The sequence below is a fragment of the Molothrus ater genome, chromosome Z (genome assembly GCF_012460135.2).
Source record: "Molothrus ater isolate BHLD 08-10-18 breed brown headed cowbird chromosome Z, BPBGC_Mater_1.1, whole genome shotgun sequence".
In the NCBI taxonomy this organism is placed as follows: Eukaryota; Metazoa; Chordata; class Aves; order Passeriformes; family Icteridae; genus Molothrus; species Molothrus ater.
In genome coordinates, this window is record NC_050511.2 from 50,580,525 (window position 1) to 50,607,158 (window position 26,634).

The window sequence follows — 26,634 nt, forward strand, 5'->3', positions numbered from 1 at the left end:
CCCCCATATCTCAGTGTTTTAAGTTTTCTGCTTGCTCTTATATTCTTTTTTTAAATTTTCATTTGCTTCAAAATCACAAATTAAAGTGAGCCACCTATCACTTAATAACCAGGATGATCAATGACTCCACTGATGATTACAAAAATGAAACCAACAGTGCATCCCATTGACTTTACTTCTTAATACAAAGGTCTCAAAAGTAGTTCTACATCATAAATCTTTCTAAATTTTTTCCCAACAATTGCAAATTTCCTGGTAAGTTTTAAAAGCTCACTAGTTGTCATACGAAGAGATTTCTCAAAGTATTCAAGTCAAAATATTTGTTCCAGGACCAGTAAAAAGTTTCTCCAAATTTTTTATTTTTTTATAAAAATAGATGCTTTTTTAAACCCACATCAAAGAGGCTCTTATCTCTTTGGCAAGGTACTGCTTTACGAAAAGTTCTCCAGTATTCTTACAATAAGCTTTTATAATGTGTTCCCACTCCCCAGCCCAAATGAAGATGATGAAATAAATACTGCTTATAACTTTATAAATAAAATGTAAACTTCAGATACTTTTCTTGAACAACAAAACAATATTGCATTACAATGTAAATTAAACATAAAGCAAATCAAGAAATGACAAAAAAAATATAGTATTACACAAAGCCTCGATATTTACTCATAGATTAAAGGCAGTCATGTATAAAGAAAAAAAAAACTTCTTCCCTTAGCTGAAACATTTTAAAAGGTCCACCTTCTTCAAAGAAGGCAATAGAATACGCATTGTGACAGGTAAAAACCCTGTATCTCTTGTCAATACTCAAACACAAAAGATAGTTAAGAAGTTCTAATTCAAATAGTAGCAATAAAAAAATCTCACATATTCTTAGGATGCTAAGTAGTCATTTTATCCCCATTTCCACACTGGCATACAACAAAGGCATTTACTAATGCATAAAGCTTCCTGTAAATTGCCTTTGTTGTATAGTTTTCATGTATTAATGCACTGAGAGTAACTTGTTAGGCTTTGTGCGTTTTGTTTGTTTTGAAGGAGACCTGCAGTACTCTGTCACCAAGGCGGTATCCGTTCAGGCTGGCTATTGCCATAGCTGCCTCATCGTAGTTTGTCATAGTCACAAATCCAAAACCTTTGCACTTGTTGGTGTTAAAGTCACGGATGACCTTCACATTGGTCACTGCTCCGAAGGGTCCAAACATCTGCCAGAGGATACTCTCATCAGCATCAGGGGCCAAGTTGTACACAAAAATGCACCACCCAGTTCCTGCATGTCCAGGGATATTAATTCCGGCCAAACTGGTCATTCCATCAATGGTCATTGGAGGGAACCTACTAAAGAATGAGGGAAAGCAGAACAGAATCATCATATAGCTGTTCACACAAAACCCCAGCAAAGAAATGTCAAAATAAAAGAAGAGAATGATACTGAGCTTTTCACAGAATGAACATGTTGCTCAGACTAGAAAGATAAGATCAAAAATAGTTTTTGCCCCCTAACTGCGCAAATACTATGTAAAAAATTATACACAAGTAGGGAGAACAGTGCTAGGTATGTCTGAAATGATGTAACAGAAAATCAAAAGGAAAGCATGCTATAAAACCAGTGAAGATTAGCAAGTAATTTGAAACAGGAATTCCATGGAACTTCTACAAAAGGCTTGTCTATTTCATGCAAAATGCATCAAAATGAACAATCTCAGCTGAAGTCTCAACATGCAAAAATCCAACATAAGTCTTACTGAAAAGTAAGAGTTTGCAAAATACTTCAAAATAATTTGGTTGTTATGAACCAACTAATCCTTTATTACCTCTTTACTCCATAAGCTATGTTGAGCAGATTGTCCAACCTGCAAAACATTTAGCAACATGTTCAGTCTTAAGACTTTTCCACCCTTTAAGATTAAGGAAACTTGGCATATTACTGTCATATCCATTACACTGTACCAAACCTCATGCAATGTTAAAGTACCACCACTGAAAGAGCCATGGCACCTTATTACATCTGATAGTGAAGACAAAACAAATATTCTTTGTGGAGATGCTTATTGGGAAATAGGTAGCATCATCCACCATCTAAACCCCATGCTGCTACAATTCTTGTGTAGTAACCACCACATACTGTTACCATAACGTTACAGTCAGTGACCACATCAGTCAAGTTTTCCACATTACTAACCTGGTTGAGAAAAAAACTTTTACTAAGGTTTCTGACACGTTTGCGGACATGACTATCAAGACAGATGCAGTATTTTGGATCACTAGCAACTATTGTAACATAAACTCAAAAAGAAGATTTTGCATGTTCCTACTCCTTCTGGCAATCCCAGAATGTTGGGAGGCAGAAGGCTGAATTGGCTGAGCAGGACTAAGCAGAAAAAGTAAGTGTAAGGACAGTGGAGGCAAAGTCAGGTGGATATGGAAGGAATATAGAGCTATTGCTTGCCACTGGAGGGAAAAAATTTGTGTGGCCAAAGCTCAACAGGAGTTGAAGCTTGCCAGCAATGTGGGGGACAACAAGTTTTTAAAAATGTCAATGTCAAAGAGCAGTCCAAAAATAACATCAGCCTGTTACAGAATGAAAATGGTCACCCCACAAACAAGGACACAAACAAGGCAGAGAAGTTTAATTCTTTCTTTGCCTTCATCTTTAATGTTGATGATGGGCTAAGAGGGTCCCAGTGTCTTGGGCTGTGAGAATGGTGAACAACCCTGAACATGTGTGGGATCTCCTGTTCCAACTGAGTCCCTCCAAATTTATGGGATTGGATGGGATTCATCCAAGGACACTCAAAGAACTGGCCAATGTCTTTGTGAGGTCTCTTTCAATGATTTTTTTCATGATCTTGGGAAGGTGGTGTTGACTGGAAGCTGGCTGACACTACCTCCATTTTCAGTAAGGGCAAGAAGGATGACCCTGGAAACTACAGGCCCATCAAGTCTCACTTCAGTGCCTGGTAAAATTATGGAGATTATTCTGGGAAGTACTGAAAAACACAATCACAGCCAGCGTGGCTTCAAGAGGGCAAAATCCTGCTTGTCAAACTTCAATTTCCTTTTATGACAGGATAACCCACCCAGCTGACCAAGGGAAGTTAGCTGATGCAATGTTTTTGGATTTCAGTAAAGCCTTTGATACTGCCTCTCCCAGGATCCTTCTGGACAAAATGTGCAGCACACACTGCTGGATAATGGATAAATGGATAAATGTATCATGGGATGGGTGAGCAACTGGCTCAGGCACAAAGGGCTACAGTGAATGGGGTGACACCTGACTTGGTAACTGACACTACTGGGATTCCACAGGGATTCATTTTAGGCTCAGTGCTCTTTAGCATTTTCATAAATGACTTGGATGCAGGACTTAAAGAACATATACTTAGTAAATTTACCAATGACACTAAGTTGTTGGGAGGACTGCTGACTCCCCTTAAGGCAGAGGGAACTCTGCAGAACACCTTGACAAATGAGAGAGTTGGGCAATCACCAACTAACTACATGATATTTAAAAAGGCCAAGTGTCAGACTCTGCACCTGAGATGGGGCAAACCAAGATGTACAGAGAGACTGGGGAGTGAGACACTGAAAATCATGGCAAAGGACCTGGGGCTTCAGGTCAAGCTCAGAAAGCTGAGCATGAGTCAGCAGTGCCCTAGTACGCAAGGAAGGCCCCCACGTCCTGGAGTGCATCAGGCACAGCATCACAGTCAGGCAAGGGAGGGGATTGTCCTGCTCTGCTCTGGGGCAGCCTCACCTCCAGTGCTGGGGGCAGTTCCGGGTGACACAACATAAGAAAGATATAAAGCTATTAGAGTGTTCAAAGGAGGGCCAAGAAAATGGTGAAGGGTCTGAAGGGGAAATTGTACGAGGAGCAGCTGAGGTCACCTGGCTTGTTCAGCCCAGGGAGCCTGAAAGGTGGCTGGCCTCCTCACACTCTACATTTCCTTGTGAGGGGAAGAGGAGAGGCAGGCACCGATCTCTGTGGTGACACTGACAGGACCTGAGGGAATGCCCTGAATTTATGTCAGGGGAGTTTAGGTTGGATATTAGGAAAAAGGTTCTTCACCCAGAGGGTGGCTGGACACTGGAATAGGATTCCTAGGACATGTCACCAAGCCTGCCAGGATTCAGGAATTGTTTGGACAATGCCCTCAAGCAATGGTGTGACTCTTGGTCCTGTGCAGGGCCAGGAGCTGAACTCAATGATCCTTGTGGGTGCCTTTCAATCCAGGATATCCTATGACGCTATGATTTTACCAGATGAAGTGTTTCTATAATATACATACACACATATATATTATTTTCAAGATTTTTCCATGTGGTTCTTGCCTCACCTTTCCCCAATTACAGAATGCCACAACTCTAAACCCTTCAAATAATCTAGCCAATATCTGAAATATACAGTGCATACCACTCCTATTGCCCTTATTCCTGCTTCTTTCAAGAAAAGTTCACCCTGAAGAAGCTCTTATTTCTTTCTGACAAATCACAAAGACATGAAAAAGTCTTATCATAGATCAAAACTCAATAAAATACGAGCTTAGGTAAAAAACATACACTTGATTTAGTTTTCCAGAGAGCACTGACTCTGCAATGAGCTGGGTTTGCAGAATACACTGACAAGAAACTACTGAACTCCTAAAAGAGCAGAAAAAGGAGATTAAAAAATACCTGACTACTAGCAGTAGACAGTGTGGATGACTGAGGTCTACTGTCACTGACATGAGTGGTGGAAAGCAGGGTGAAGAGTTCTACAAACACCACCACTTATAGCTCCTTGTTACAAGGGCTGTCAGATGAGGACTTTATACAGTAATGGTATCACTTGTATGATTTTTCAGTTATCTTGACGACTTGAAAACACTCTGGAAATATTCTCAGAGACTTTCAGTGGAAAATTTTTAAAGACACTAAGTTATACATCTTATAGAAACTGAGGAACAATTATATAGATCTTCTTTTGAAAGTCTAGCCCAAGTTTTCACTTAAGAAAAAAAAAGGAAGCATTGTTTTGATCCTGTAACTTTTATTGTTAATACTGAAGAAGTTTTCAGGCCTCTGTCAACTATTAACAGAGATCGGGCAACTGCATCAGGTCATTGCCAGAGTATGTTGAATAAGCTTGTGACACAAATCCCATGATCTTATTTCACACAATGCACTTGACTCCATCCTGCAATTTCTGCCCCCAGACTTCTGTCTATAGAATAATGGCAAGTCTACTTTTATGCAATATTCAGAACACTGTTGTAAGCTATCCCTTTTATTACCTAGGAAATAGTAAGAAGAGCCACAAAAAAGTAAAGAAAATTTGTTTTCCCCTCTCCTACAGCAGAACACCTACACCTCACACCTGTGAGATGCAGCAGATAACGCCAAAAAGCTGAATAGAAGAAAAAATTTAAAAATTCTAACAGAAGTGCAGGCCATGAACTCTTGAATATTTAGTATAAGCAAGCATAGCCAATGCAGTGCATTGGAAATTTGGTATATTCTCTTTGAAGCAAGCTGTCAACTGTTTTTTTCTTGAAAAAAAAGACAAGAGATACTCTTCGAGTGTATTACTATTTAACACAACCCAGTCACACTGTTCAGGGGCAGAGAGAGGGAAGAAAAGATCACAAAAAAAAATCCCAGGTACTCATGGATGTAGATAGTACAGTGTTTGTTTCACTTTGTTCTCACCATCAGTTCTTTTCAATACACTAAATAGCACAGGGAACTATATAGCAATAGTTTCAACATGATGGAAATGTAAGCCCTCAAAAAGCACATGAAAAAATATGACAGCAATCTTCATTATGAAAAGTTGTAACAAGAAAGGACAAAGTATGGCATGGAGAACATAGACACCGAAACAGGAAAAAAACTGAAAGCCAGAATGCAGAGGAAAAATGTAGGGTTAGATGAAGAGGAAGCTGGCTGTGGCATGCCATATGGCTAAGAAAAAAACACTGTATCTCCTAGGTCAATATTAACTGAATCAACTTGCACATTAATCCAGAATAACCTAGGAAATGAAAAGTAATCTTTGAAAAAAAATTTAAGTGACTGAGTACAAGAGAGATGTCACCTTGGTTTAACTAAGTATGCTTATTAGACACCGAAATGCTATCAACAGGATGGCATGCATTTTGGTTTTAGCTGTACTGTGGTAGCATAGCTGAAGTTCGACATTCACATGTTTCCTTCCCACACAGAAGTCAGACAAGCAGGAATGCACAAGAGTGGAGGCAGTCAAACAGGCCTTTGGGAACATGCAAATTTCAGCACACTTGTGAACATTATTTGACTTACCTAAAACGTTGAGCCTGCTGAGCTAGAGGGGCAGGATACCTTCTGTTTGGAGAATGGTACAGCTGGGAAAGAATGGCCTGATTGGTTTTTTGGCTTGGATTGTTAGCAAACTTTACAGTGATGGGCTCTGTGGCACCTGGAGGTTTCTGGCCATTCAAGCCCTTGATAGCTTCTTCTGCTTCAATTCGCTTGTCAAACCGGATAAACCCCACGCCCCGTGACACCCCTGCACAAGGTGAAAAAAGCACACAGTAATGAATTCACAGACTCCAGAATACTGCATATTAACTTTTACTTGTGTGGCCAATTGCTATGTTGATGGTCGAATGCTGTGAACACATGATAACTTTGAGCTTAACAGAACTGATTTCTAACATAAAGTAAGAATTTCCTACTGTAATTTTGATTTAAATTTTTAATTTAACTGATGTAAGACACATTTGTGTAAAGAGATTGTGAGTCTGAGGGAAAACAGTAGAAACAAATTTAGTGAGCCAAAGTAGAATTCAGAAACAAAGCAATTTTGTTGGATGGAGATGAACCCAAACCAGCTGCACTGTTACATCTGGTCAGCTCATGCTATTCTGCAGTACCTAAAGTAACAAAAATTCTGCAAATAGCTTAGTTCTCTGCTCTCTAGCAGTAAAAGATGGCTTTTGCTCTCCTGCAGTATCCCCTGAAGGTCTCTTCAGAGCAAATATGCTCAGAGGATGATGATGTGCACATACTATATTGCAATAATGGGAATTATGGCCATGTTTTACCAGCCACTGGTGACCTCTGAGTAAAATACTTGGTTTCAGTCAATCACCATACATCACTAGGTGTTACTTTTGAAGGAAACTTTTCTTGATACAGAAAAGTCAAAGGCAACATGCAAAGGAATTCAAAAGTGTTTATGGAAGGTCTTAGGAACATCATGCATCAAAAATTCCAAGTGTCTTAGACATAAACATATTGAGCTACATTGGATACTTGAACCAATTAACATTAAAGCTACTAACAGCCAACATTAGTTAGATCAATGTTTTGTTGTAATATTTCAAGTGCCATTTAGAGCCCTTTTAAATTTTGGTTCATGAATAACCAGACGAGTTAAACATTTGTCCTCAACTGAGAAAGACATTAATGACAAGAAATGTATTCTCTTCATAAACAATGATTTAAGCCATCAAAAGTGACAATGAAGAAGCATAAGAAAGCTTTAAAGAGGCAAATGTCACAGCTTCAACTTTGCATTTTTTATCTGTCAGTTTGTGTCACAACCTTATTATTCATACCATTCTGAGCCTACTTCTTCCAAATTACTAAAAAGAAAGAGGCAAGAAAGCTTAAGCCTTAACAACAATCTATATGCCAGAAAGGATGCTACCAATAGCATGATTTATGAATATGAATAGAATTATAACACATATTAGAAGGTCAATTATATTTACTTACTGGTCCATTTGTTAAATGCCACCTATTTCTATGTATGAATATACAGGAACCTATTGTGAACAGCTATTTATTGCACACAGACTAGGAATGTGTCCCACAAATCTGCTATACCTACAAGTCAAGATTTGGCCTTTAGCTTTCTTTTCCAGGCCTCTCTACACCCTCAACAACTCAACCTATTAAAATACTCTCTAAGTACTATGTGTCAACATTGAGATTTCTTTTAACTTAGTGGAAGTCAAAGGAGTACACACAAGTTCCTCTAAAGGTCAGCCAAGACTCACATACTGGCAAGTGCAAACTTTTCAAAATAAGACAATTAAAAAACCTTATGACCTTCTACAGCTGAAAGCTGTTTGCCATCCAAGAGGATATGTAGCTTTGAAAAGGTACAACTATTTAAAAAAAAAAAATCAAACCCAGCTTATTCAGGGAATAATTATGGGAGTAAATTACTTCATCTGTCCCACCCCTTAATGCTCTGGAAGGGGGAGAGCTTGGAGAGTTCTCCAAACCTGCTTCTTTGTATGTCGTTCAATGCTCCTGTCATGTACTTGGGCTTTTCATTCAATTGCTTATTTCTGGCAGAAACCTCACAGCAGGTGATTCAGAAAACTATAAAGATGCTCAAGATCAGCCATCTGAGACAGCAAAAAACCACAGACATTACTATCCTAAGTCTGAAGAGTAACCACAAAGTGCCACTGACAACCACTACTTGATTGACGCACATACTATAATTATGCCAATAACCTGCTACACCTTATACTTTATGGCACAGGTAATCACAGAACTTATCTGCTCCTGAGGAACTCAAAGTTCACGTGTGTGCCCAAATTTAATGAGTTAGCCTTGAAAACAGTCTTAATAGCAACTGCCAGTCTGGGGCTTCTGTAATCCTAGCCTCAGAGAACCAGCTGTGCATTTCTGCATATAATCTTCTTTTTAAGAAGAAAAAGTTTAATAGCATTTTGTAAGGCACTGAGAAACTATTTTCATACAGCAGCTTGGAAAGGAAGATTATGGAAGCTGTAAATTTGTTACAAGTCATCAAACAAGCTTCAGAACTGCACCTTCAGGGTGGAAATGACTCAAGCTGGCTCAGTACACTACACAGTCTATTTTTGTCCATGCATATTTATGAACAATTCCAGGAGAAAAAAGCATTTTCTGGCCTACATACACCTTTTATACATTATAGAGACAAGACTATTGTACGGAAAGGTGAAATATCTCGAACTGTGAGTCCATGAAAGGCCATGCAAAACTGCCTACTTACCAGTGACTTGATCAACCAGAATACGAGAAGTAATAATACGTCCATATTGGGAAAAGAGCTGTTCCAGTTCTTTCTGGGTCATTGTTTTTGGAAGTCCACTAACATACAAATTTGCATCTCTGATAGAAGCTGAACTTGGTCGTGCATAAGAAACCTTAGAAAAAAAAACATAAAAAAATCCTAGAAAACAAACACTTTAAAACCAGCTAAAATAGGACAGTGTTATCTGTTCTGAGACATAAAAACATCTCCAACAGCAGACAGAACAGTTACTTTGCAAAGCCAGTTCAGTGGGTTTTTTTGTTTGGGGTTTTTTGGTTTGTTTTTTTTTTTTTTTTTGGTTTTGGAGGTTTTTTTGGGAGCTAGCTTCCAAAACACAGAAGGAATGCAACTTAGACTACACAGGAGCAGCCGACTATGTGAATTCATATATAAAAAGTACTTCCAAATAAATGAGAAAAAGCTAGGTACATATTCCAGCAGGTCTTGGTGGAGAAAGCGTATGATTAAAGTGATAAATTTAAGAAGTTCTATGAATGCCCCATGTTCCATGAAGTCTCATTAAAAAGCAGTAAAACATACCAGGAATTAAGATTTCAGTGTGATATGTAGGCCAAAGGCACAGAAAGACAGTCTGAAACACTTATAGGTTTGCAAGTATTTTTAAAGTGCTGTGTCTTTTGTACATGTTGAGCTTGCTACCAAATGACTCATAATGACAATCATTTATGAGATCAAGATAAACTCTGCTAGATCACTTTCACAGGCCTGAGAATGAATGGCAGAAGTAGGACTCCAACCTGTATTTTGCCTGCTCAGCAGCTTTTCAATTTCTGCAACAGAGGCCTTAAAAACAAATGCCATTTATAGGAAATTCTTGGATCCTTTTGGACAGAAGTTTTTTACCTGCTGCCTTGACATGTCAGTCAAAATTTTTTGAGGTGATTAAGTAGATTCTTTGACCTTCAGACACATGCTACAAAACAGCACTTTCACTACTTCCTACTGAAGTTTGTACAAGTGGTGTTACTACAAGAATGATTAGGACAGAACATCTGTGCTTCTCCAACACGACAAAATACTTCATCTAGGCTTTTCACCTATGTAAAACATAAAAGTAAAAATGATCCTCAAGAAGTAGTCAGATTTATCTCCTTTCCTTCCCTCCCCCTTCATGTACTATTAGCCAATACTGGGCAACTGGAACTTGATTCTGTCATTCTTTTTGCCTAATTCTTTGATATTTATTTTCAAATCCTTCCTGTCTCATTTCTGCACAGACCAGCATACTCTTAAGACTGCTATGGAAGCAAAACAGAAGACAACATGCCGGAGATGAAATAAGCAGTACCCTGAACACTGCTGTGATCCTTCAAGTTCCACCCAGAGGCTTTGTGCAAGGTACCTTTGTGCTAGTTGAGGAGGACTGACCTCAAAAACTTGCAGCTATCCAGCATGGAACCTTGTAAGTCACACTGCCTTGTTCTTCCCACTTGAGAGCCACACAAAAGCTAAAGGCCTATGATCAAAGCTACAGGAAAACAGAGTCAAGTGTGCCAGCATTCAGCCAATGAAGCACAAAGACAGTGACAGTTACCCTTTTGGAATGAACAAACTTGTTCTACTTGCCCATTTAGCCCTGAGCTTCTTTAAGAAATAAACTTCCATGCCTCAGTTGGCAGGATTTTAAGGAGACTCAAGGCCAAGGAATGGAGACAGACTGCCTGGGCAACAGGACTAGTCCTAGTAATATCTTGAATGACCAAAGCCACGCAGACGCTGTCTTTCAAGGGGGAGTTCACACTGCTGGACACATGCTGCCACATATAAAAATATAAATTCGCAAAGAGTCTATCAGAAGAGAAGAAACCTGAACAAAATATTTTCTAATTTACTGCAAGTTTATCTTATGCTACAGAACTGGTACCTGTCAAGATACAAAGCAGCTTTTGCAAAACTCTTTCATTTTCCTCTGGTAAGAGAGTATGAGCTCTTCCATTATGACAGCTGGTCCAGTATTACCCATGCCCTCTCTGGTTAAAACAGTTCAAATTGTTTAACACAGCAGTCAAGGCCTACACTGAGTGCAGGTAAATGGAAGCAATACTCTAACCAGTACACCCTGCTCTTACATATCCAGTTTCACTGTTACTACCTTCAAGTGACTACTCAAATACACTGAATTTGGGCACATTAGTCACAGTAATAACACATATTAAACCAAAATCTGTGGTTCACCACCAATATCTGTACACTATCTCTCCTCACCTATATCCTGTCAGTTTGCTCATTCCGTAATTGCTGATAGCTCTATATTTAGTCTCTTTAAACAACTTTTATATGGACTGAATTAACAACTGTGCCAAGATTTTCATTCCACATCTAATGCAATAGGTGAACATTTCAGTTACATGATGTCAAAACCACTGAACACAAGGCAAGTCAAGAAACAGCCTGAAAGCCTGCAGTTTTAAATATTGAATGATGACACACACTTTACAATATTGAACAGCATTACTCTGGAGATACCAATTTAAAAGTAGTTTTACTGAAATCTTCCACTGCAGTTAGTAGGAAAGAATTGTTTCTAGAAGTGCAAATATTACACCATTAAATCTAAGTCTTTTCACTGCTTTAAAACTTAATTTCCTAACAACAGGATGAACTGAGTCACAATTTTCAAGTGAAAACTGTGAACGCAGGTTAAACAAAGAAGTTGTCAAAAATTATATAGAGGTATAGCCCCTACAAGGGAATGCTTCAGTTTCTTATTATCTGCTACTACCTATAGACACCTCACTACCATGCTTCAAGCTCTTTTATCTTATTAGTAGAGTAGTAGTATTATTAGTACAAATACAAACTATTTGTATTCTCTCAAAAACTTGAGAATTTAATATAATTTCTTCCTAAACACCTCTATTTAATGTAGTCTTCCAAGTCTTTAAATCTTAAATCTCTAAGTGCTAAAATCAGTATTTCAGTAAATATTCACATTCGCTAGCTCAAGTGTAATCTTTCTGCTTAAAACACAATTTGTCCTTAAGAGTAGTGTCCAGTTCTTTTAGAATACATGTTTCTGTGGGGGAAAGAAAACTCCAACAAAAAACTACCACCCAGTAAGTCCAGATGAAAATGGGTTAAAAACCTACCTCCAAAGCAGACAGATTTATATTGAGAAAAGGAGTACATTAGGAACAGGTATGCCTCCTCAGCAAGCACAGTAAAAACAAGGACATACTGCTTTTTCTTACAGCAATGTTTTCAGAGGCCATTGTGCCAGGCAAGTGTTCTCAATTTGCACTTAAATTTGTATGCGATACCACAATTCAAGAACTCTTCTTAATTTTATTTCTAGTAAGAAGATGTTGCAGCATATCGCAAAGATGAGGTCTCAGCTGTCACCAGCCAGTGACAGGTTGTTGCCTGAAACAGGAGAGTACATTGCTGTATATTCATCAAGTCCGCCTCCTGTCTCCCCTCAAATAAGGATTGCTCCACTCCAAACAAAACTTCAAGGCTTTCCCAATACACAAGACTACCTTACTGAACATGTACATGCTGAGTTCATGGTGGAAGCCTGCAGTAGCACACTTCTGTGGACAGTGCAAACTGGAAATCCAGACTGCCCTTTGTAAAGGCAACTTACATCCACCTCTGCGGAACTAAAAGACCTCAACACAGCTCACCTACAAGTTTAGATTAAGCTGATAAACACAACCATATCTCAAAGGTCCTGATTTTACAGCCTGTTGTACAATAAGGAATGCCTTGAAAAAACAGACACCTGAAGCAACAGTCTTTCAGCATTATCATCAGAAGAGTTTCCCTGTTTTTGTTCACCCCTCAAAGTGTTCCAGATCTAACAGCTACAGCCAGAGTCACAGGCCTGAGGTGGGTCATGGGATCCACATCTGTTGCCACTCAGCTGAGGGCATGAATGGACCAACCTGACAAATTTAGACTTAAGACCAGTCTTTTTTATATTTGAGGGGACTAGGACGAGAAGTCTTCCTCAGGATATATAACCAATTAAGGACAGGACACTGCTCAAAAGGAAGACCTCATAAAATGCTGCTGTATGTAGCACAGAGGAAGACCAGAAAACAGGCTTTCAGAAGATTTGGTCTGAAGTGACTGACACCCAAAAGTCCACTTGGTGAATGGAAGCAAATGTATGTATGTGCTAAGAACAGAAACCAGCTGAAAATCCTGCCAGTGATGGAAACAGAAGCAGAGGTTTTCCCAGAAGTCTCAAGATACTGTAGCAGTTTTAAATCAGAGTCATAAGTGTCTGACAAAAGAAAAACAATTATCAAGTTCACTGCCATAAAACATGATATGGGAATTATGCACTACATTCACAGAATAGCGATTCTGTTTTGCCCTTAGAGGGACTAGTACAGAAGAACACTTTAAAACTTGCAGTCTGCAACTATCACTATCTTGCTAAATATAGGAAATACTCAACTTAGAATTTAAGTACAAATAAAATATATAAACTGAAAGGAGATCAAGTCTCCAAACATTTCCTACTTTTCATATTCTTAAGAGTCTCAAAAGATGTTTCCTGTACTTCACATTTATAATTCTGATCCCGACTCGTGCCCAAACAATGAGAGCACAGGGATTTCAGATGCACTAGGAATAAAAAAAAGCAGTTACCTTTCAAGGAGGACAGGAGTACAGAGTATAATATTAAGCCCTCCACATGAATAATATAAACAGAAATAGAATCTTAAACACAAGACCTCAATTATTCTCCTGAAGGAAATGAGTAAACCTCAGGTTATACTTAAGAAGCTTCCACTACTGACAGAGACTCTGACAAACACAACACTTGGGCATCTCTCGCACTATTCCACAGACACATCTAGAGATGCACAAAACACATCCATTCAACTTAAAGTTCACCGGAATTTCTTACAACCCTTCTGGAAAAACTATTACTGCATGAATGAAAGACAAGAGTCAACATTTAATATGACAAAAAAGCTTGAAAGCTTGCTAGATTAACAGAGGTCTGTTTGTCTCAAGACTACCATAATTTCAAAAGTAAGCATAACCATGTTTTACATTAATAAACCCTCTTACAAATAAGACAGATACTGGATTTAAAACAAAATAAATTAACAATAATTAAAAAACCCCAACCAAAGAAAGGAAAAAAACCCCTCAAAACAATAGACTATAACAGATCTCCATGCCTGGCATTTACAGCATTTTGAATCCATGCAGAAAGCCACAACCTTCTTAGAGAACTTTGCATAGCATGGGGAGGGGGTAGGGCACAAAGATGCAGCATCAATCTTAGTAGTAACAAGCAGGTTTTTGTTGGTTTTTTAGTTTTTGTTGGTTTTTTAGTTTTTGTTGGTTTTTTAGTTTTTGTTGGTTTTTTTGCTTGTTTTCACTTGCATAAGACTTGGCTTTTGAGCAATGCTTGCAGACGTCCATCAACTTTACACAGTACTGTTTGCCCCTTCTAACATCTCCATTTCTGTGTCAGGAATTGCCTATGCAACTCAGGAAGGACCTTACTGAACTGCTGAAGTGTTCTGGCTGCAGAGCTGTGCAGCAGCCTTAGGGTGAGCTGCACTGGTCCAAGGATTCTCTCCCTCAGAGAAACAGGGATGGACTCTTACAAGACACTAATCAGCAGCAACATGGAACTTGGGGCTCAAACAGAAAACAAACTGTGATTGCTAAACATGAGGACAGCACATCTTATGGTCTGGCCTGGTGCTCTGAGTGAACAGACAACCAACCACCTGCCTATAATGTGGTGTACAGCAAGTGACAGTAACGTGCACTAAGAACTGAATCCTCCTCTCAATATTATTCAGCTATGTGAAGAACAAGCAGCCAGCTTAAGGTGGGTAACACTCAAAATCTGAGGAGATTTGAATTTCAGTGAAGAACAAATTTTACCTGGGAATGAAAAGATGTGTGTGTATAGTATTAAAATCAAAATGCTGTCAAAACTTTAACTTTTAACATAGCTAAAAGACTGCATAATTATGATTTATGTAACTCTTGCAGAAATTTAAGGGAAAAGAACCCCACCTTTAGATTTCTTCCAAGATAAATTGTTCTGTTTCAGGTCTGCCAGCACAGTGCAATTTGACCTTAAGAATACAGTCCTGAGGTATTTAAATTACTCTGTCAAGACTGCTAAATGTTCTGGCATCAGAGCCTCTCTCAGCCTTTGCTGACTGAAAACATTGGTGAAACTCACTAGATTTAAACTTCCACACAGGATTTCCTTTTGCTCCTTAGATCGAATCCTTAGAATGTTAGATCAATGTTCTTTAATACTAGTGGATTTTAATTCTCTCACCTTCACAGCTCACTCACCTCTGGTATTTTAATAGAGATTTTACACAACTCGTGCATACTTCATTGCTACCCAAGGATATTAGTTAATCAAAGAATTACTACAAAAAAGGGACACTACAAAAATTTTTATGCACATGTATTGGTGGTGAAGACATCTCAATAGCTTTTATTTGTTGCACTGAACTCAGAAATCAAACCAGCATCTCTCTTTTTTTCAATATTTTGCTATTTTCCATTAAGTGTTTGAAGTGTTTTCAAGAGTACTATTCTTGGTAAAATTTCTTAAGTGTGCAGCTACTGAACAGTTAAATTAGACGATAATTCCTTTACGATTAATCTTCTTGTAAATCTAAGTAGTAGTTCAAGACACCAAGTGAAACCACATTGCATAATGCCAAGTTTTAATGGCAATGACTCAAAGAACACCAATGAACTTGCATCACAGCCCTCACTTCAAGTCCTTCCTTGCTATATACAGCACTTTTTTGAGTATTTGTAAAGCTGAACGCTTAGTATTCACTCTTCTACTGAAGTTTTAAGTAGCTCTTCTCATTACACAACCTTCTACAGTAGGGCAGTCAACTGGGTGATGATGGCAAAATAGGACATCTTGTGCTTATAGCCAAAGAATTTGTCAAATTCATTGGAATAGGAAGTTGGAAGAATGTCACACATTAAGCCTGTTTTTATTTTTATTACATGCAAAGTTATAAAGGAGTGGGAAGAAAACCTACAGATTTAAATCTTTAGATAAAATATTCCTTAAATTCATATTCCCCTGAAAGGTAATAATTACCCATGTAAACATCTCAATAATCCCAACAACTTCAGAGAAGGAAAACCTTATTAAATTTTACTTTTAAGCAGCTTTACGCTAAGTAGAATACATCCATCTTATAAATGCTATCTTATAGAAAAAGACAACTCTAAGGCCTCTAGCCTGGACAAACTATTTTTCCCCCCTTTCTAACACATACTTGCATACATGTTTACACATGTCTCATCAGCATTCTCTATTAAGAGAAATGTCAGGTCCTGCATGCAGAGGTTCTGCCACTTCAAGCACTCCAAAGGGAGGAACGAGCATAGCATTACTGTCATCTTCAGTGTCCCCTTGGCAGCTACAATCCACAAAGGACTGTGTCCATCATTAAGGCAGCCTAACATCCATGAAGAAAAGTCAAAAATACTGTCCTGTGTCTTCCTGTCTACATAAAAAGCTGTCTCCTACTCACCACCCTGCATGTCTCTCAGGCAGTCCAGAGAGGCCATTTGTTTTCTCACTCCTTTTTAGACAGTGAATCTTAAAACACTCTCTTGTTAATGTATAACTCTTTTACTTCACATTGAAAGATAATTCTGTTCAGATAATCTCACAATAAATTTACTTGGATCTTTTTTCTTTTCAGGAGTTTTCTCATAAAAAAACCCCTAACGGAGGGAAGGGGAAGCAATGGAGCACTTCTCCTCTCCCAAGCAAAGGCCAAGAACAAAGAACATGCACTCAATTTTCTTAACCCTACATGTAAATCAGCGACTCTCATAACCAGTTTGTTTCTCTGAGTTTTCCACATTTGGGAAGAACTGATCTTTCCAGAACAACCTAAATGAAAAAAAGTCATGGACAAGCAAGCAGGTAAGAAGAACAATCACTCCAGGCATAAAAAGTCCATGTTTTTACTGTCTCTTATAAACTTGCAAGCAGCATCATCTTCCAAAACAGAAGCCATAGAAAATATTTTACCTTTTATAAGATGAGATTGTTTGCACACTGAAGTTGCATAACTTAGTGAAGCCCAAACTTCACAGGCTACGTGCAGTACACATAAGCCTGTTTACAGTGCAAATAAACCATAAATTATGCAGTAAAGGGCACTGTATAATAATAGATGCATACCATCCAGCTGAATAGGGTTCACATATCTAACACACCCTAAGTGAATTCACCAGCAGACTATACACCCACCCTTAATAATCAGTTAAATCAGAAAGCAATACAACAGCCACCAGGTTAGATAAGACTAACTAACACTGCTCATCCTTGCTTTGGAGATATACACCTGAAAATTGCTTGAGATATTTTGCAAAAAATTCAGTAAAGTATTCCATGAAGCATTCCACAGGATCTTCTTTTAAAAAGGGGAAGAGGTAATAGGATTTTGTGTTGCTATCAATATTAAAAAACCCAACCCATAATCCAGCATTTTGCAAATCCACATTTTTCAATGTATTTTATTTCAAGAAAACACTAATGGCATGCCCTTAGGGATGAGAAAAAATATATCCAATGACATGCAGGCTAGTATAGAAGCTGTGGATCAGAGGTATCTGGCACAACCCCAATCCAGAGCATCACACATCAGGGTCAGGACAGTCAGTTTCCTCTGAGTAGGATTACACTGAGTTCAGTCACAATGGGAGGATACATCACACTGTGACTGAACCAGCAAAGTTGCTTCCAGTTTTATATACTAATGGGGAACAAACTTGAACTATCAATCTTATAAAGTACTAAGCATTCCTGCAGAAGTCCCAAAAATACACTGAGAGCACAAACCCCTAATTTTTTTCTTTTGAAACCTAAATATACACTAGAATTCCTATTCAATAATTTTTCATATGAAGGTATACAAAAACATCTCAGTTACATTTTTTGAAGCTGAAAGTTATGGGTTAGATTCTGAGTTTATCAAACAGGCTGGGGTTTTGTTTTTGCTTGGTTTGGTGTTTTTTTTTTGGGGGAGGGGTTTTTTGTTTGTTTTTTGTTTTTGTCATTGGCTTACCAACTCTGGACAAATAGGAACACTGTGGTCTATAAAAAGGAAGTAACCTCTGCAAAGGCCCTTTGATTGAGACCTCATAAGAGACTTCCTTCAGCCAAGACACTCCCTCCAGAGGCAGAAAATACCTTGGACCTCAACTTGACCTTGGATCACCATTGCTACCTGGCCGATCTGAGGAGCTACAAAAAGCCTCAAGTAGGCTGGGCACTTTTATTGCTTCACAGATAAATGCAGTGAGGTTGTGACTAGATGATCTTTAAGGTCCATTCCAACCCCTTAACATCCTATGATTCGGTGATCTTGGAAAATCTATCACAAAAAACTTGGCCTAAAACCCCATGTCCAAGAAGGAAGAGGAGTAAATAAAGGAGAAGACAGTAAAGCAGTTTTTGCACTCAAATCATGCCCACTAACACTGAAAGGTGTTGCTGAAGTTCAACAGACCGGACTGGTAACTAGAGCCAGAATTTACTTGAAGCATTAACAATCAGCATTTAAAGATACTTCTCTCTAATTAGACAGAGATTTTCTTTATTTTAGCAAAGAGGCTATCATTTTGGCTTATGACAACTCCAGAGTTTCAGCTCTGCTTTAGCTAAAGATATCTAACGTACAAACACCTGAGTTTAGTGTCATTGAGAAGGTCTTTGTCTGGTATCTAACCTACAATTCCACTTTTTGGTCCTGGGAAAGCAGGAAATAAAAAGCATCACTGTCATCACTCATATCTGTCTACTCCATTTTCACCTTTTTTTTTTTAATGTGAAAATAATTAAATTAATCACTTAGCAAGGTGAAGGTGGATTAAAAATTCAAATATGGCCAGCATGAAGTAAGTGACCACAACTTCCCTGAAGGGAACACTTTGATTTGGGAGACCTGGCTTGATCTCCTCTAACCACCTCCTTTTTTTTTGCCTACATAGTCAACAGAACTTCCATGTCCAGAACCATCCTGGACATAAAAGTAATGTTGGCCCAATCCAAGGCATTACACACCAACCAATACTACTGGAACACAGATTCCCTTTCTCATGACTGCACAAAAGAAAGCTTCCAAAGTCCTGGAGCACAAAATTAATTTGCTCAAGTTTCCCCTAAAATAGAAAATGAGAGAGGACTGAGGACAAGACATCTGCCAGAAACACATAGGGAGCTTTTAGAAGATAAGCATCTTTCCACATCTTTCATCCACTGTACTTGTGTGCCATGAGCCCCTATTTTTTACAAAATATTTAAGTTTCAAATAGTATAATCCACTTTATTAAATCTTATGAATACACAACAGATAAGACACTTTTGCCAATACTGGTATTTTATTTTTGTTTCAACTGTCTTTCAGTGCTCTGCACTGCTTTTTAAGCACAAATGTTTTTGGAGGGGAACTTTATTTCAGGTCTCAAACATGCTTCTAGTTAGAAGGGAGCCACTATCCAAGTGATCAGCTAGCAAACCCTGCTGTTTAATGAGGAAGAATGAGTTAGTTAGAACATACACTGCCTTCAGGCACCAACACCTGTGAAACATGTTCAAAAGTCTGCATTTCCTGACAATTTTATTTAATCTACTCTCTCAGAATTTCGGAGCTCAATTGCTTAAATGGGTATCCCCAGTCTTTTGTTACTGGATTAAAAAAAGGAGATGAGAAAAGTAACTATCAAGATTTGTTTCTAAAAATTTGAGAAACTGAATTTAGTAAACAAGTGTGTGAGGAGTTGTAACATAACAGAAAAAGAATTTGGAATACCAAACATTAGAGATGTAAAGACCAGAGACCTAGAAATAAGAGTAATTCATAGATAACCAACAGTTATTTCAGCATTTCACTCTAAGGATTTGTAAAAGGAAAAAGTAGCACCATAAAACTTGAAGTATTATTAAGGACGTTACACTATCTTTCAGAAAATGAGGAAGCAGACAGTATTCAAGCAACATGCAATATTGCATTTCTTCAGCTAAGGTATATAACAATTCCTCAGTTAAAGCAATTCAACTGTACATATAAAGTGTTAAGGTGGTTAGGAAAATGTAATTTTCTATACTTTCTATACCTAATCTAACTCTAAATATAAACACTACAAAGAACCATTTACTACATGAAATCCTAGTTTACTCTACTGACATTGGCTGAATGCTTGTTACACATGTAAAACAAATCAGGAAGTCAAAACAGTTCAGTGTCTTTAAATTATTTTAACCCTACATACCTTTATAGTCTTAGTTTGTAGTCTCAATCCATTTAGGGTATTGATAGCTTTTTCAGCATCCTTGGGGTTAACGTAGTTCACAAAACCATAACCCAAGCTCTGTCCTGATTAAAAACATAAAAGTGTTTTACATCATTAGTACTGCAGTGCCACAAAATGAATAGCTAATTACTTATAACCTACAGACACACACTGAGCAAATATTGCTTATATTTAAGAACACCTCCCACTCCAAAGGATCATAACATCTAATTTTTCCACTAACACTGGTAGATTTCAAGTACCTACCTCTGTTGTTGTGATCAACATAGAAATTACTACATTCAAGTTTAATGCAAGACTTAAAAACTGATATGCCTACTGAACCTACTAAGAGTAGGTTCAGAAGTGTATTATGATCTGTTTGACACTAGAGGATGTGCAGAAGCATCAAGTTTAAAGTGACATCAGGAATCCACTACTTACTCTTAAACCTTTTTATTGAACAGAAGTATAGTGGCAAAATTCTGGACTACTGCTTGAAAATGAAGTACATTTGAAAGTCACTCAATGTCAGAATTTGAGCCAAATAAGAAGCCAAAAAAATTTACAGATGTTACTCATATACTACATAGAGCCTTTCAGTAACAAGGAGTTTAAAGGCTCATTTTGTTCCAACATTCAAAACAAAAGGTACAAGTATCTGATCAAGAACTAAATATCAGCTAAAGGTGCAGTATTATTTTCAGGGTTTTTTAGTACTGGAAATTCAGATGACAGATGGACATAAAGCATTTTTCATTAGTTCTTATCTCTAAACAACAGCCCCTTTTCTAATCATTACTTTTGCCTAAGCACTTACTAAACACTTGACTTTAGCAGTAGTCCTCTTTTGACAACTTCAAAACCCACAGTACACTATCCATAACTAGCATCCTACTTTAGAAGTACTTTCAGTGCATAAGAATGCAAATAGGTGGAAAATTTTAACATAATGAAAAGATATACTTAGCAAGAATACAATCCTTTATTAGCATAAATCTTCCCAGAAACACTCCCATACTCTGAGGTGGTTTTGTTTGTTGGTTTGAGATTTTTGGGTTTAAGACACCAAAACAAGATAAAATAAATTGTCAACAAGTCATAGGGAGCATCCAACATATCAAATCCACAAAATGCTAGTTAGAATGATTAGCTTGGGTACAAAACGTTACATAAAGTACAAATGTCATATTCATTCATTGTCCAAAAAAGATATAATGGAATTCATGCTTTATCAAATTCTTGTATGGTATCTATACAGTATGCATTTAAAAGTATGAAATGCAAAAAAGCAGCAGGAAATTTTGCATTTAATTAAATACCATAAGTGCGTTTACTAACTAGTCATTAGTTAGTAATGCCATCACTGGCATTTACAATTTTGCACCTATTATGCCTACCATGGCATCAAAGGTCAGAGGACACCACCACCCTACTCCCTAAAGCTACTTGCATTCTCTCGTATCTCCTCCTCAAAGCACCTCAGGCAAACAAATTGTCTAGAGGGATCTGTGAACAGGTTAATACACACATTAACAGAGAATCCAAACCCCAACAAGACAGAAGACTGAGCACCTGCTCTAGAGAACCCTGCTCTGAGCAGGAGGTTAGAGTCCATGATCTTCATGCCTTTAGCCTCAGCAGTTTGTCATGTTTCTGTAACAAACCATATGGAAACACCCAAAAGCATTTCTCCATTCATTTACAGCTCTGCCTAGATACTGCTACATTTCTAATTCTCGAAGCCTTTTTACTCATTAGTTTGATTACAGTAGAGCAATTTCTGTACCTGTCACCTCCATCACTCCCACTGTGTCGGCACTGTCTGCAGAAACTCTTCCCAACAGCATGTCCGAAAAAGAGGAATCTTTCTTTGTGTACATTCATTTTATGTGATGTGTTATCTACTAATACAGAAATGCTGATTTCAGGTAATTTGTTATTAATTTGTTATTAATCTCCTGAGGAGCCCTCTTAAATGACAACCTTAAAAGATGTTAAAGTGTCAAAGTGAAAGAAAGGTATTTCATACAGGATGTTCCCAATACAACAATTCCAGATCTAACAGAAAAAGATGGGAAAAATTATTTCTCCTATCCCTCTCTGCTTATGTGTTCTGCTTTTCATATAAAAAACACCCAAACTGCTACAGACAAAGAGCTTACCCAGCTGTTACAAAGGATTCAATTCATGACCATTCTTTTGGAGACACTCTATTAGTTGGACTCGATAAATACTAGGACACTAACCTTGGAAAGTGCACCAAAACCACAGTAATTTATTCAGAACAAGTCTGAAATATTTTATGGAGTTTTATTCTATGATTTTACAATTAAAGAAAAGCTTTCACCGTGAGAGTGGTAGAACACTGAAACAGACAACCTGAGGGGCTGTAAGTCTCCATTCCTGGAGATATTCAAGAGCCTACATGGACATGGACCTTAGCAACTTGCTGAAGGAAAATCTGCTTGAGAAACAGGAAATGACTAGATTATCTCCAGAAGTTCTTTTCACCCTCAGTGAATCTGTAAATGGGATTCTATTTACTTCAGTTTTGTTTTACACAGGTTATCACCTAAAATTCAAAAGTGTTCTCTAAAATCCTCATTTATTTAGAAAGGTTAAGAAAATGCAAAACTTAAAACATTAAAATTTTGCCTGAAGATTAGTGGTTTAATTAGACATTAACAATAATTGAGAGCCAAAAACCACCATCTTCAACAGCACATAAGAAAGATAAATGCTGACTTTGAACAAGAAATGCAAATAATTGTAAATCAAACCTGATTTCTGGAATCAGTGTTTGAGAAACCACATTTACATCTTCCTGCTTATATTAACCTCTTGTTAAGTGGTTTGTCAGTTCACAGACAGATGGCTGAGTTCCAGAAAATTCAGACAAGCATTAATAAAATGCAGCAGAAGCAGCTATTCCAAACACCCCATCAGATATCTCATCCCCAGCTATATCTGACAGGTGGTGGGAAAATACAAAGTGGGTTACAAGGAAGAACTGCATTTCTAAGTGATAAGAACTTCAGTCCAAGCTTATTCAAGTACCACTATGGTTGCAACTACTAAAGAGAAGTCTCATCTTATTGTGGATTTCATCTAGAGAGATCACCATATCCACCATGCACAAATTTTACTCAAATAATATTATATGCAACTGGCCAGGGTAACTCAAACCAATTCTCCTTCTGTGCGTTTTTTTCCTCATTCCTCAATGTCCAAACATTTGCTTTCACGATAAAATGAGGAGAGGCTAGATTTAAACCAAATCAGCCACCACTTAGGATGTTTTAGAGGAACTTCAGTATTTAATGAATGTTATAACCAGTTGTATCGCCTGAAGATAAGGACTGAACAATGACAAAACTGGACTCTTCCATCTGTACTTCTTCCACACCAAACTCCATTTGCCAAGACAGCAATGTCCTGCAGAACACACATTTGCTTAAAAAAAGATTATGTGTCTGAGTCTGTAAAAAGGTGACAGAACAAAGAAGGCAAATCTATAGCTATCCATAAGTTAAACAATCCCCAGACTTGAATGTGTATCAAAAAGCTGCTAGTCTCCTCCTAAGACAGGGTCAGCTCCACTAGGCTCCTGCCTTGGCTTTGTGTTTCCAATTTGTGATTCATGATGCTGTTTGAAAAAACTCTAACACCTCTCTAAGTCAGCTCTCCTGGTGCTCTGTCTGATACTATGTGTTTAGCTATTTTGAATAACCAGTTTTACTTTTTGAGGATCTTTGAAATTAAGGCCTACTCAGCCTGAACAGACAAGAGACTACCTGTGTCATTTGTTCTTTATCTCATAACTCAGATCTACAAGTATTATTAAATTTAGATTATCCTAAATAAAGGAGTGCAAAGAGTTTCTTATTTAACTATCAGTTGACCTTAATCTCCTGGATAGTCGGTGTGGCTACTTCACAAACCTGCTTAAAGAGGTTTCTGTAAACTTCCTGCTAGATTTTATGCTTTTGACACCAAGAATATTGGACAACATGGTGCAGAAAAATCCCAACAGTTAGTGAAATGACTGGTAAAAGTCACCTGGTTAGGAAAAGTAAAAATGATTAAATGTTCTGAAAGGAATGAGGAAATAAATGGGGAAAAGCAGTCTGACTTGAATTTCCTTCAAAAAAAATCTGAAAAATCAAAAGCCACATAGTAGAAATAGTGCATCTCACAAGCCTGTAAGATAGCAAAGAAGTTAGAATAAAAGCTATGATTTGAAAGTTCACATTAGAGGCTCACAATTATTACTAACATTTTATCTTTTATGTAGCAGACACTTATAACAAAGTCAAATTCAAGCACAAGTGGCAAAAAAATTTTCAGTTCGGCATTTCTTTGAACCTAGATATACTATATCCATTAGTGATTGACAAATGTTCAGTCTTTGTGGCCTACAAGAAAAAGTGCAGAAAGCACTATGCTAATCAGTTTAATAGGAGAAACTGTTCAATTTTTATTGCATGTTTTTGAGCTTCATAAATACGACTTGATCAACATATGTGATGGCGCAAATTAAACAGTAATTAATTAGATAATGCCAAGTTGCTTTTCGGCACCATAGGCAATAGATGGAATGGATTTTGAGAGGGGAAGGGCAAAAAGTTACTTCAAACAATTTAATTCTAATCAGTCTAATCAGACTACTCAAGAGACTGATTGGACATTCAAGTGTACATCAGAAAAGCATAAATGAAGTAATTATCCCCATTAAAAAACAAGTAATGAACATACTAACTCAGTATTTAGGAAAGGAAAGCAGACAGACTTCACAAGCACCTATCACCAAAAGACCAAAAAAGTTTCAAATTGAAATAACTAAATAGGAAATCATAGCTATGGTCACAGTGCTCCTGCATTTACTATTGTGCTTTGAAAGATGACTTTTTTAGCTTCAAAAATACACAGGCTAATTCACAATACTTATCAGAGAAGAAACACAAATGAACTAGTTGTATCTTACCCAAATTGTTTCATAAATATTTCCTATAAACTCTAAATAATGCACGCAGCTGTAAAAGCCCAAAGAAAATCCTCTGCTTCAAAACAAATAGATGCTATCCAGAGAGAAAAGAGGTCATGTAAAGTAGATGTGGATAGAGGTGACATTTATCCATTTTTAATGTTTTGCATTTAAAGGTAGCAGCAACATTCCTTAAAGCGGGATAGGACCCTCTCTGAAAGCTAAAGAATTAAATCTGGCCAGGGATGTCAAAGCAAACAAGAAAAGCATCTACACAGAAAGTTGGTGAAAGAAAACATTAGGAAAAATGTGGGTCCTCTCTAGAACAGGAAGATGACCTGGTTATCAGGGATATAAAAAAGTCTGAGGGATACTGAACAACTTTTCTTTCCTCAGTCTTCACCAGCAAGTGCTCCAGCCACATTGCCTAAGTTGTAGAAGCAAAGAAGGGACTGGGACAATGAAGAATCACCTAATATACAAATGCATCAGGCTCAAAACCATCTAAGGAACCTGAAGGTGCACAAGTCTGTAAGACCTGGTCAGATACATCCATGGGTTTCCTAAGGGAACCGGCAAAGGAAATAGCTAAACCATTATCTATCATATTTAAGAAGCTGCGTCAGTCTGATGAAGTTCCCCCTAACTGGAAAAGTGGAAACATAACCTCCATTTTCAAAAAGGGAAATAAATACAGTAGGGGAACTACAAGCTTGTCAGTCTCATCTCTGGGCATGAAATCATGAAGCAGATCTGCCAATATATCCGCCTTACTATAGTAAGACACAAGGAAAACAGAGAGGTGACAACAGCCAGCATGGTTTCACTAAGGGCAAACTGCCAGACAAACTTGGTGACCTCCTACAATAGGGCTGAAGTGTTGGTGGGTGAGGGAAGAGTTACTGATGTCATCTACCCAAAGTTACTCAAAGCACTTGATACTGTCCCACACAACATTCTTGTCTGTAAGCTGGAGAAACAAGGACTCCATGGTGGCTGAGGAACTGGCTGAATATTCACAGACAAAGAGCTGCAGTCAATGTCTCAATGCCCAAGTGGACACCAAGGACAAGCAGCAGGTAATATTCTATGGGGCCACTGCTGGGACTGTCTCTGTTTCACTCTGTCACCAATATGGACAATGAGATCAAGGGCGCCCTCAGCAAGTTTGCTGACAACACTGAGCTGCATGGCACCATTGATACACCCGAGGGAAGGGATGCCATCCAGAGGGATCTGGACAGCTTGAAAGGTGCGTGCATCTGTGATGATCTCATGAAGCTCA

At 37.9% G+C, this 26,634-nt stretch overlaps 1 protein-coding gene across 11 annotated transcripts in view; it reads right to left on the bottom strand.

The window, feature by feature from the left end:
* Window positions 1–339: 339 nt before the first annotated feature.
* The window catches only part of ELAVL2 (ELAV like RNA binding protein 2), an 87,124-nt gene continuing 60,829 nt past the window's right edge, over window positions 340–26,634 (bottom strand). For 7 of the 11 annotated variants that reach the window (XM_036402857.2, XM_054517830.1, XM_036402848.2 and 4 more), the window contains 5 exons: window positions 20,342–20,445; window positions 9,017–9,170; window positions 6,298–6,523; window positions 1,812–1,850; window positions 340–1,335 (listed from right to left, as the gene is read on the bottom strand). In XM_036402857.2, coding sequence (XP_036258750.1) covers window positions 1,005–1,335; window positions 1,812–1,850; window positions 6,298–6,523; window positions 9,017–9,170; window positions 20,342–20,445 — 854 coding nt within the window. In that variant the 3' untranslated portion in view covers window positions 340–1,004. The remainder of the gene's footprint in view (window positions 1,336–1,811; window positions 1,851–6,297; window positions 6,524–9,016; window positions 9,171–20,341; window positions 20,446–26,634) is intronic. The other 4 variants (XM_036402853.2, XM_036402852.2, XM_054517831.1 and 1 more) reach the window with 3 other exon arrangements.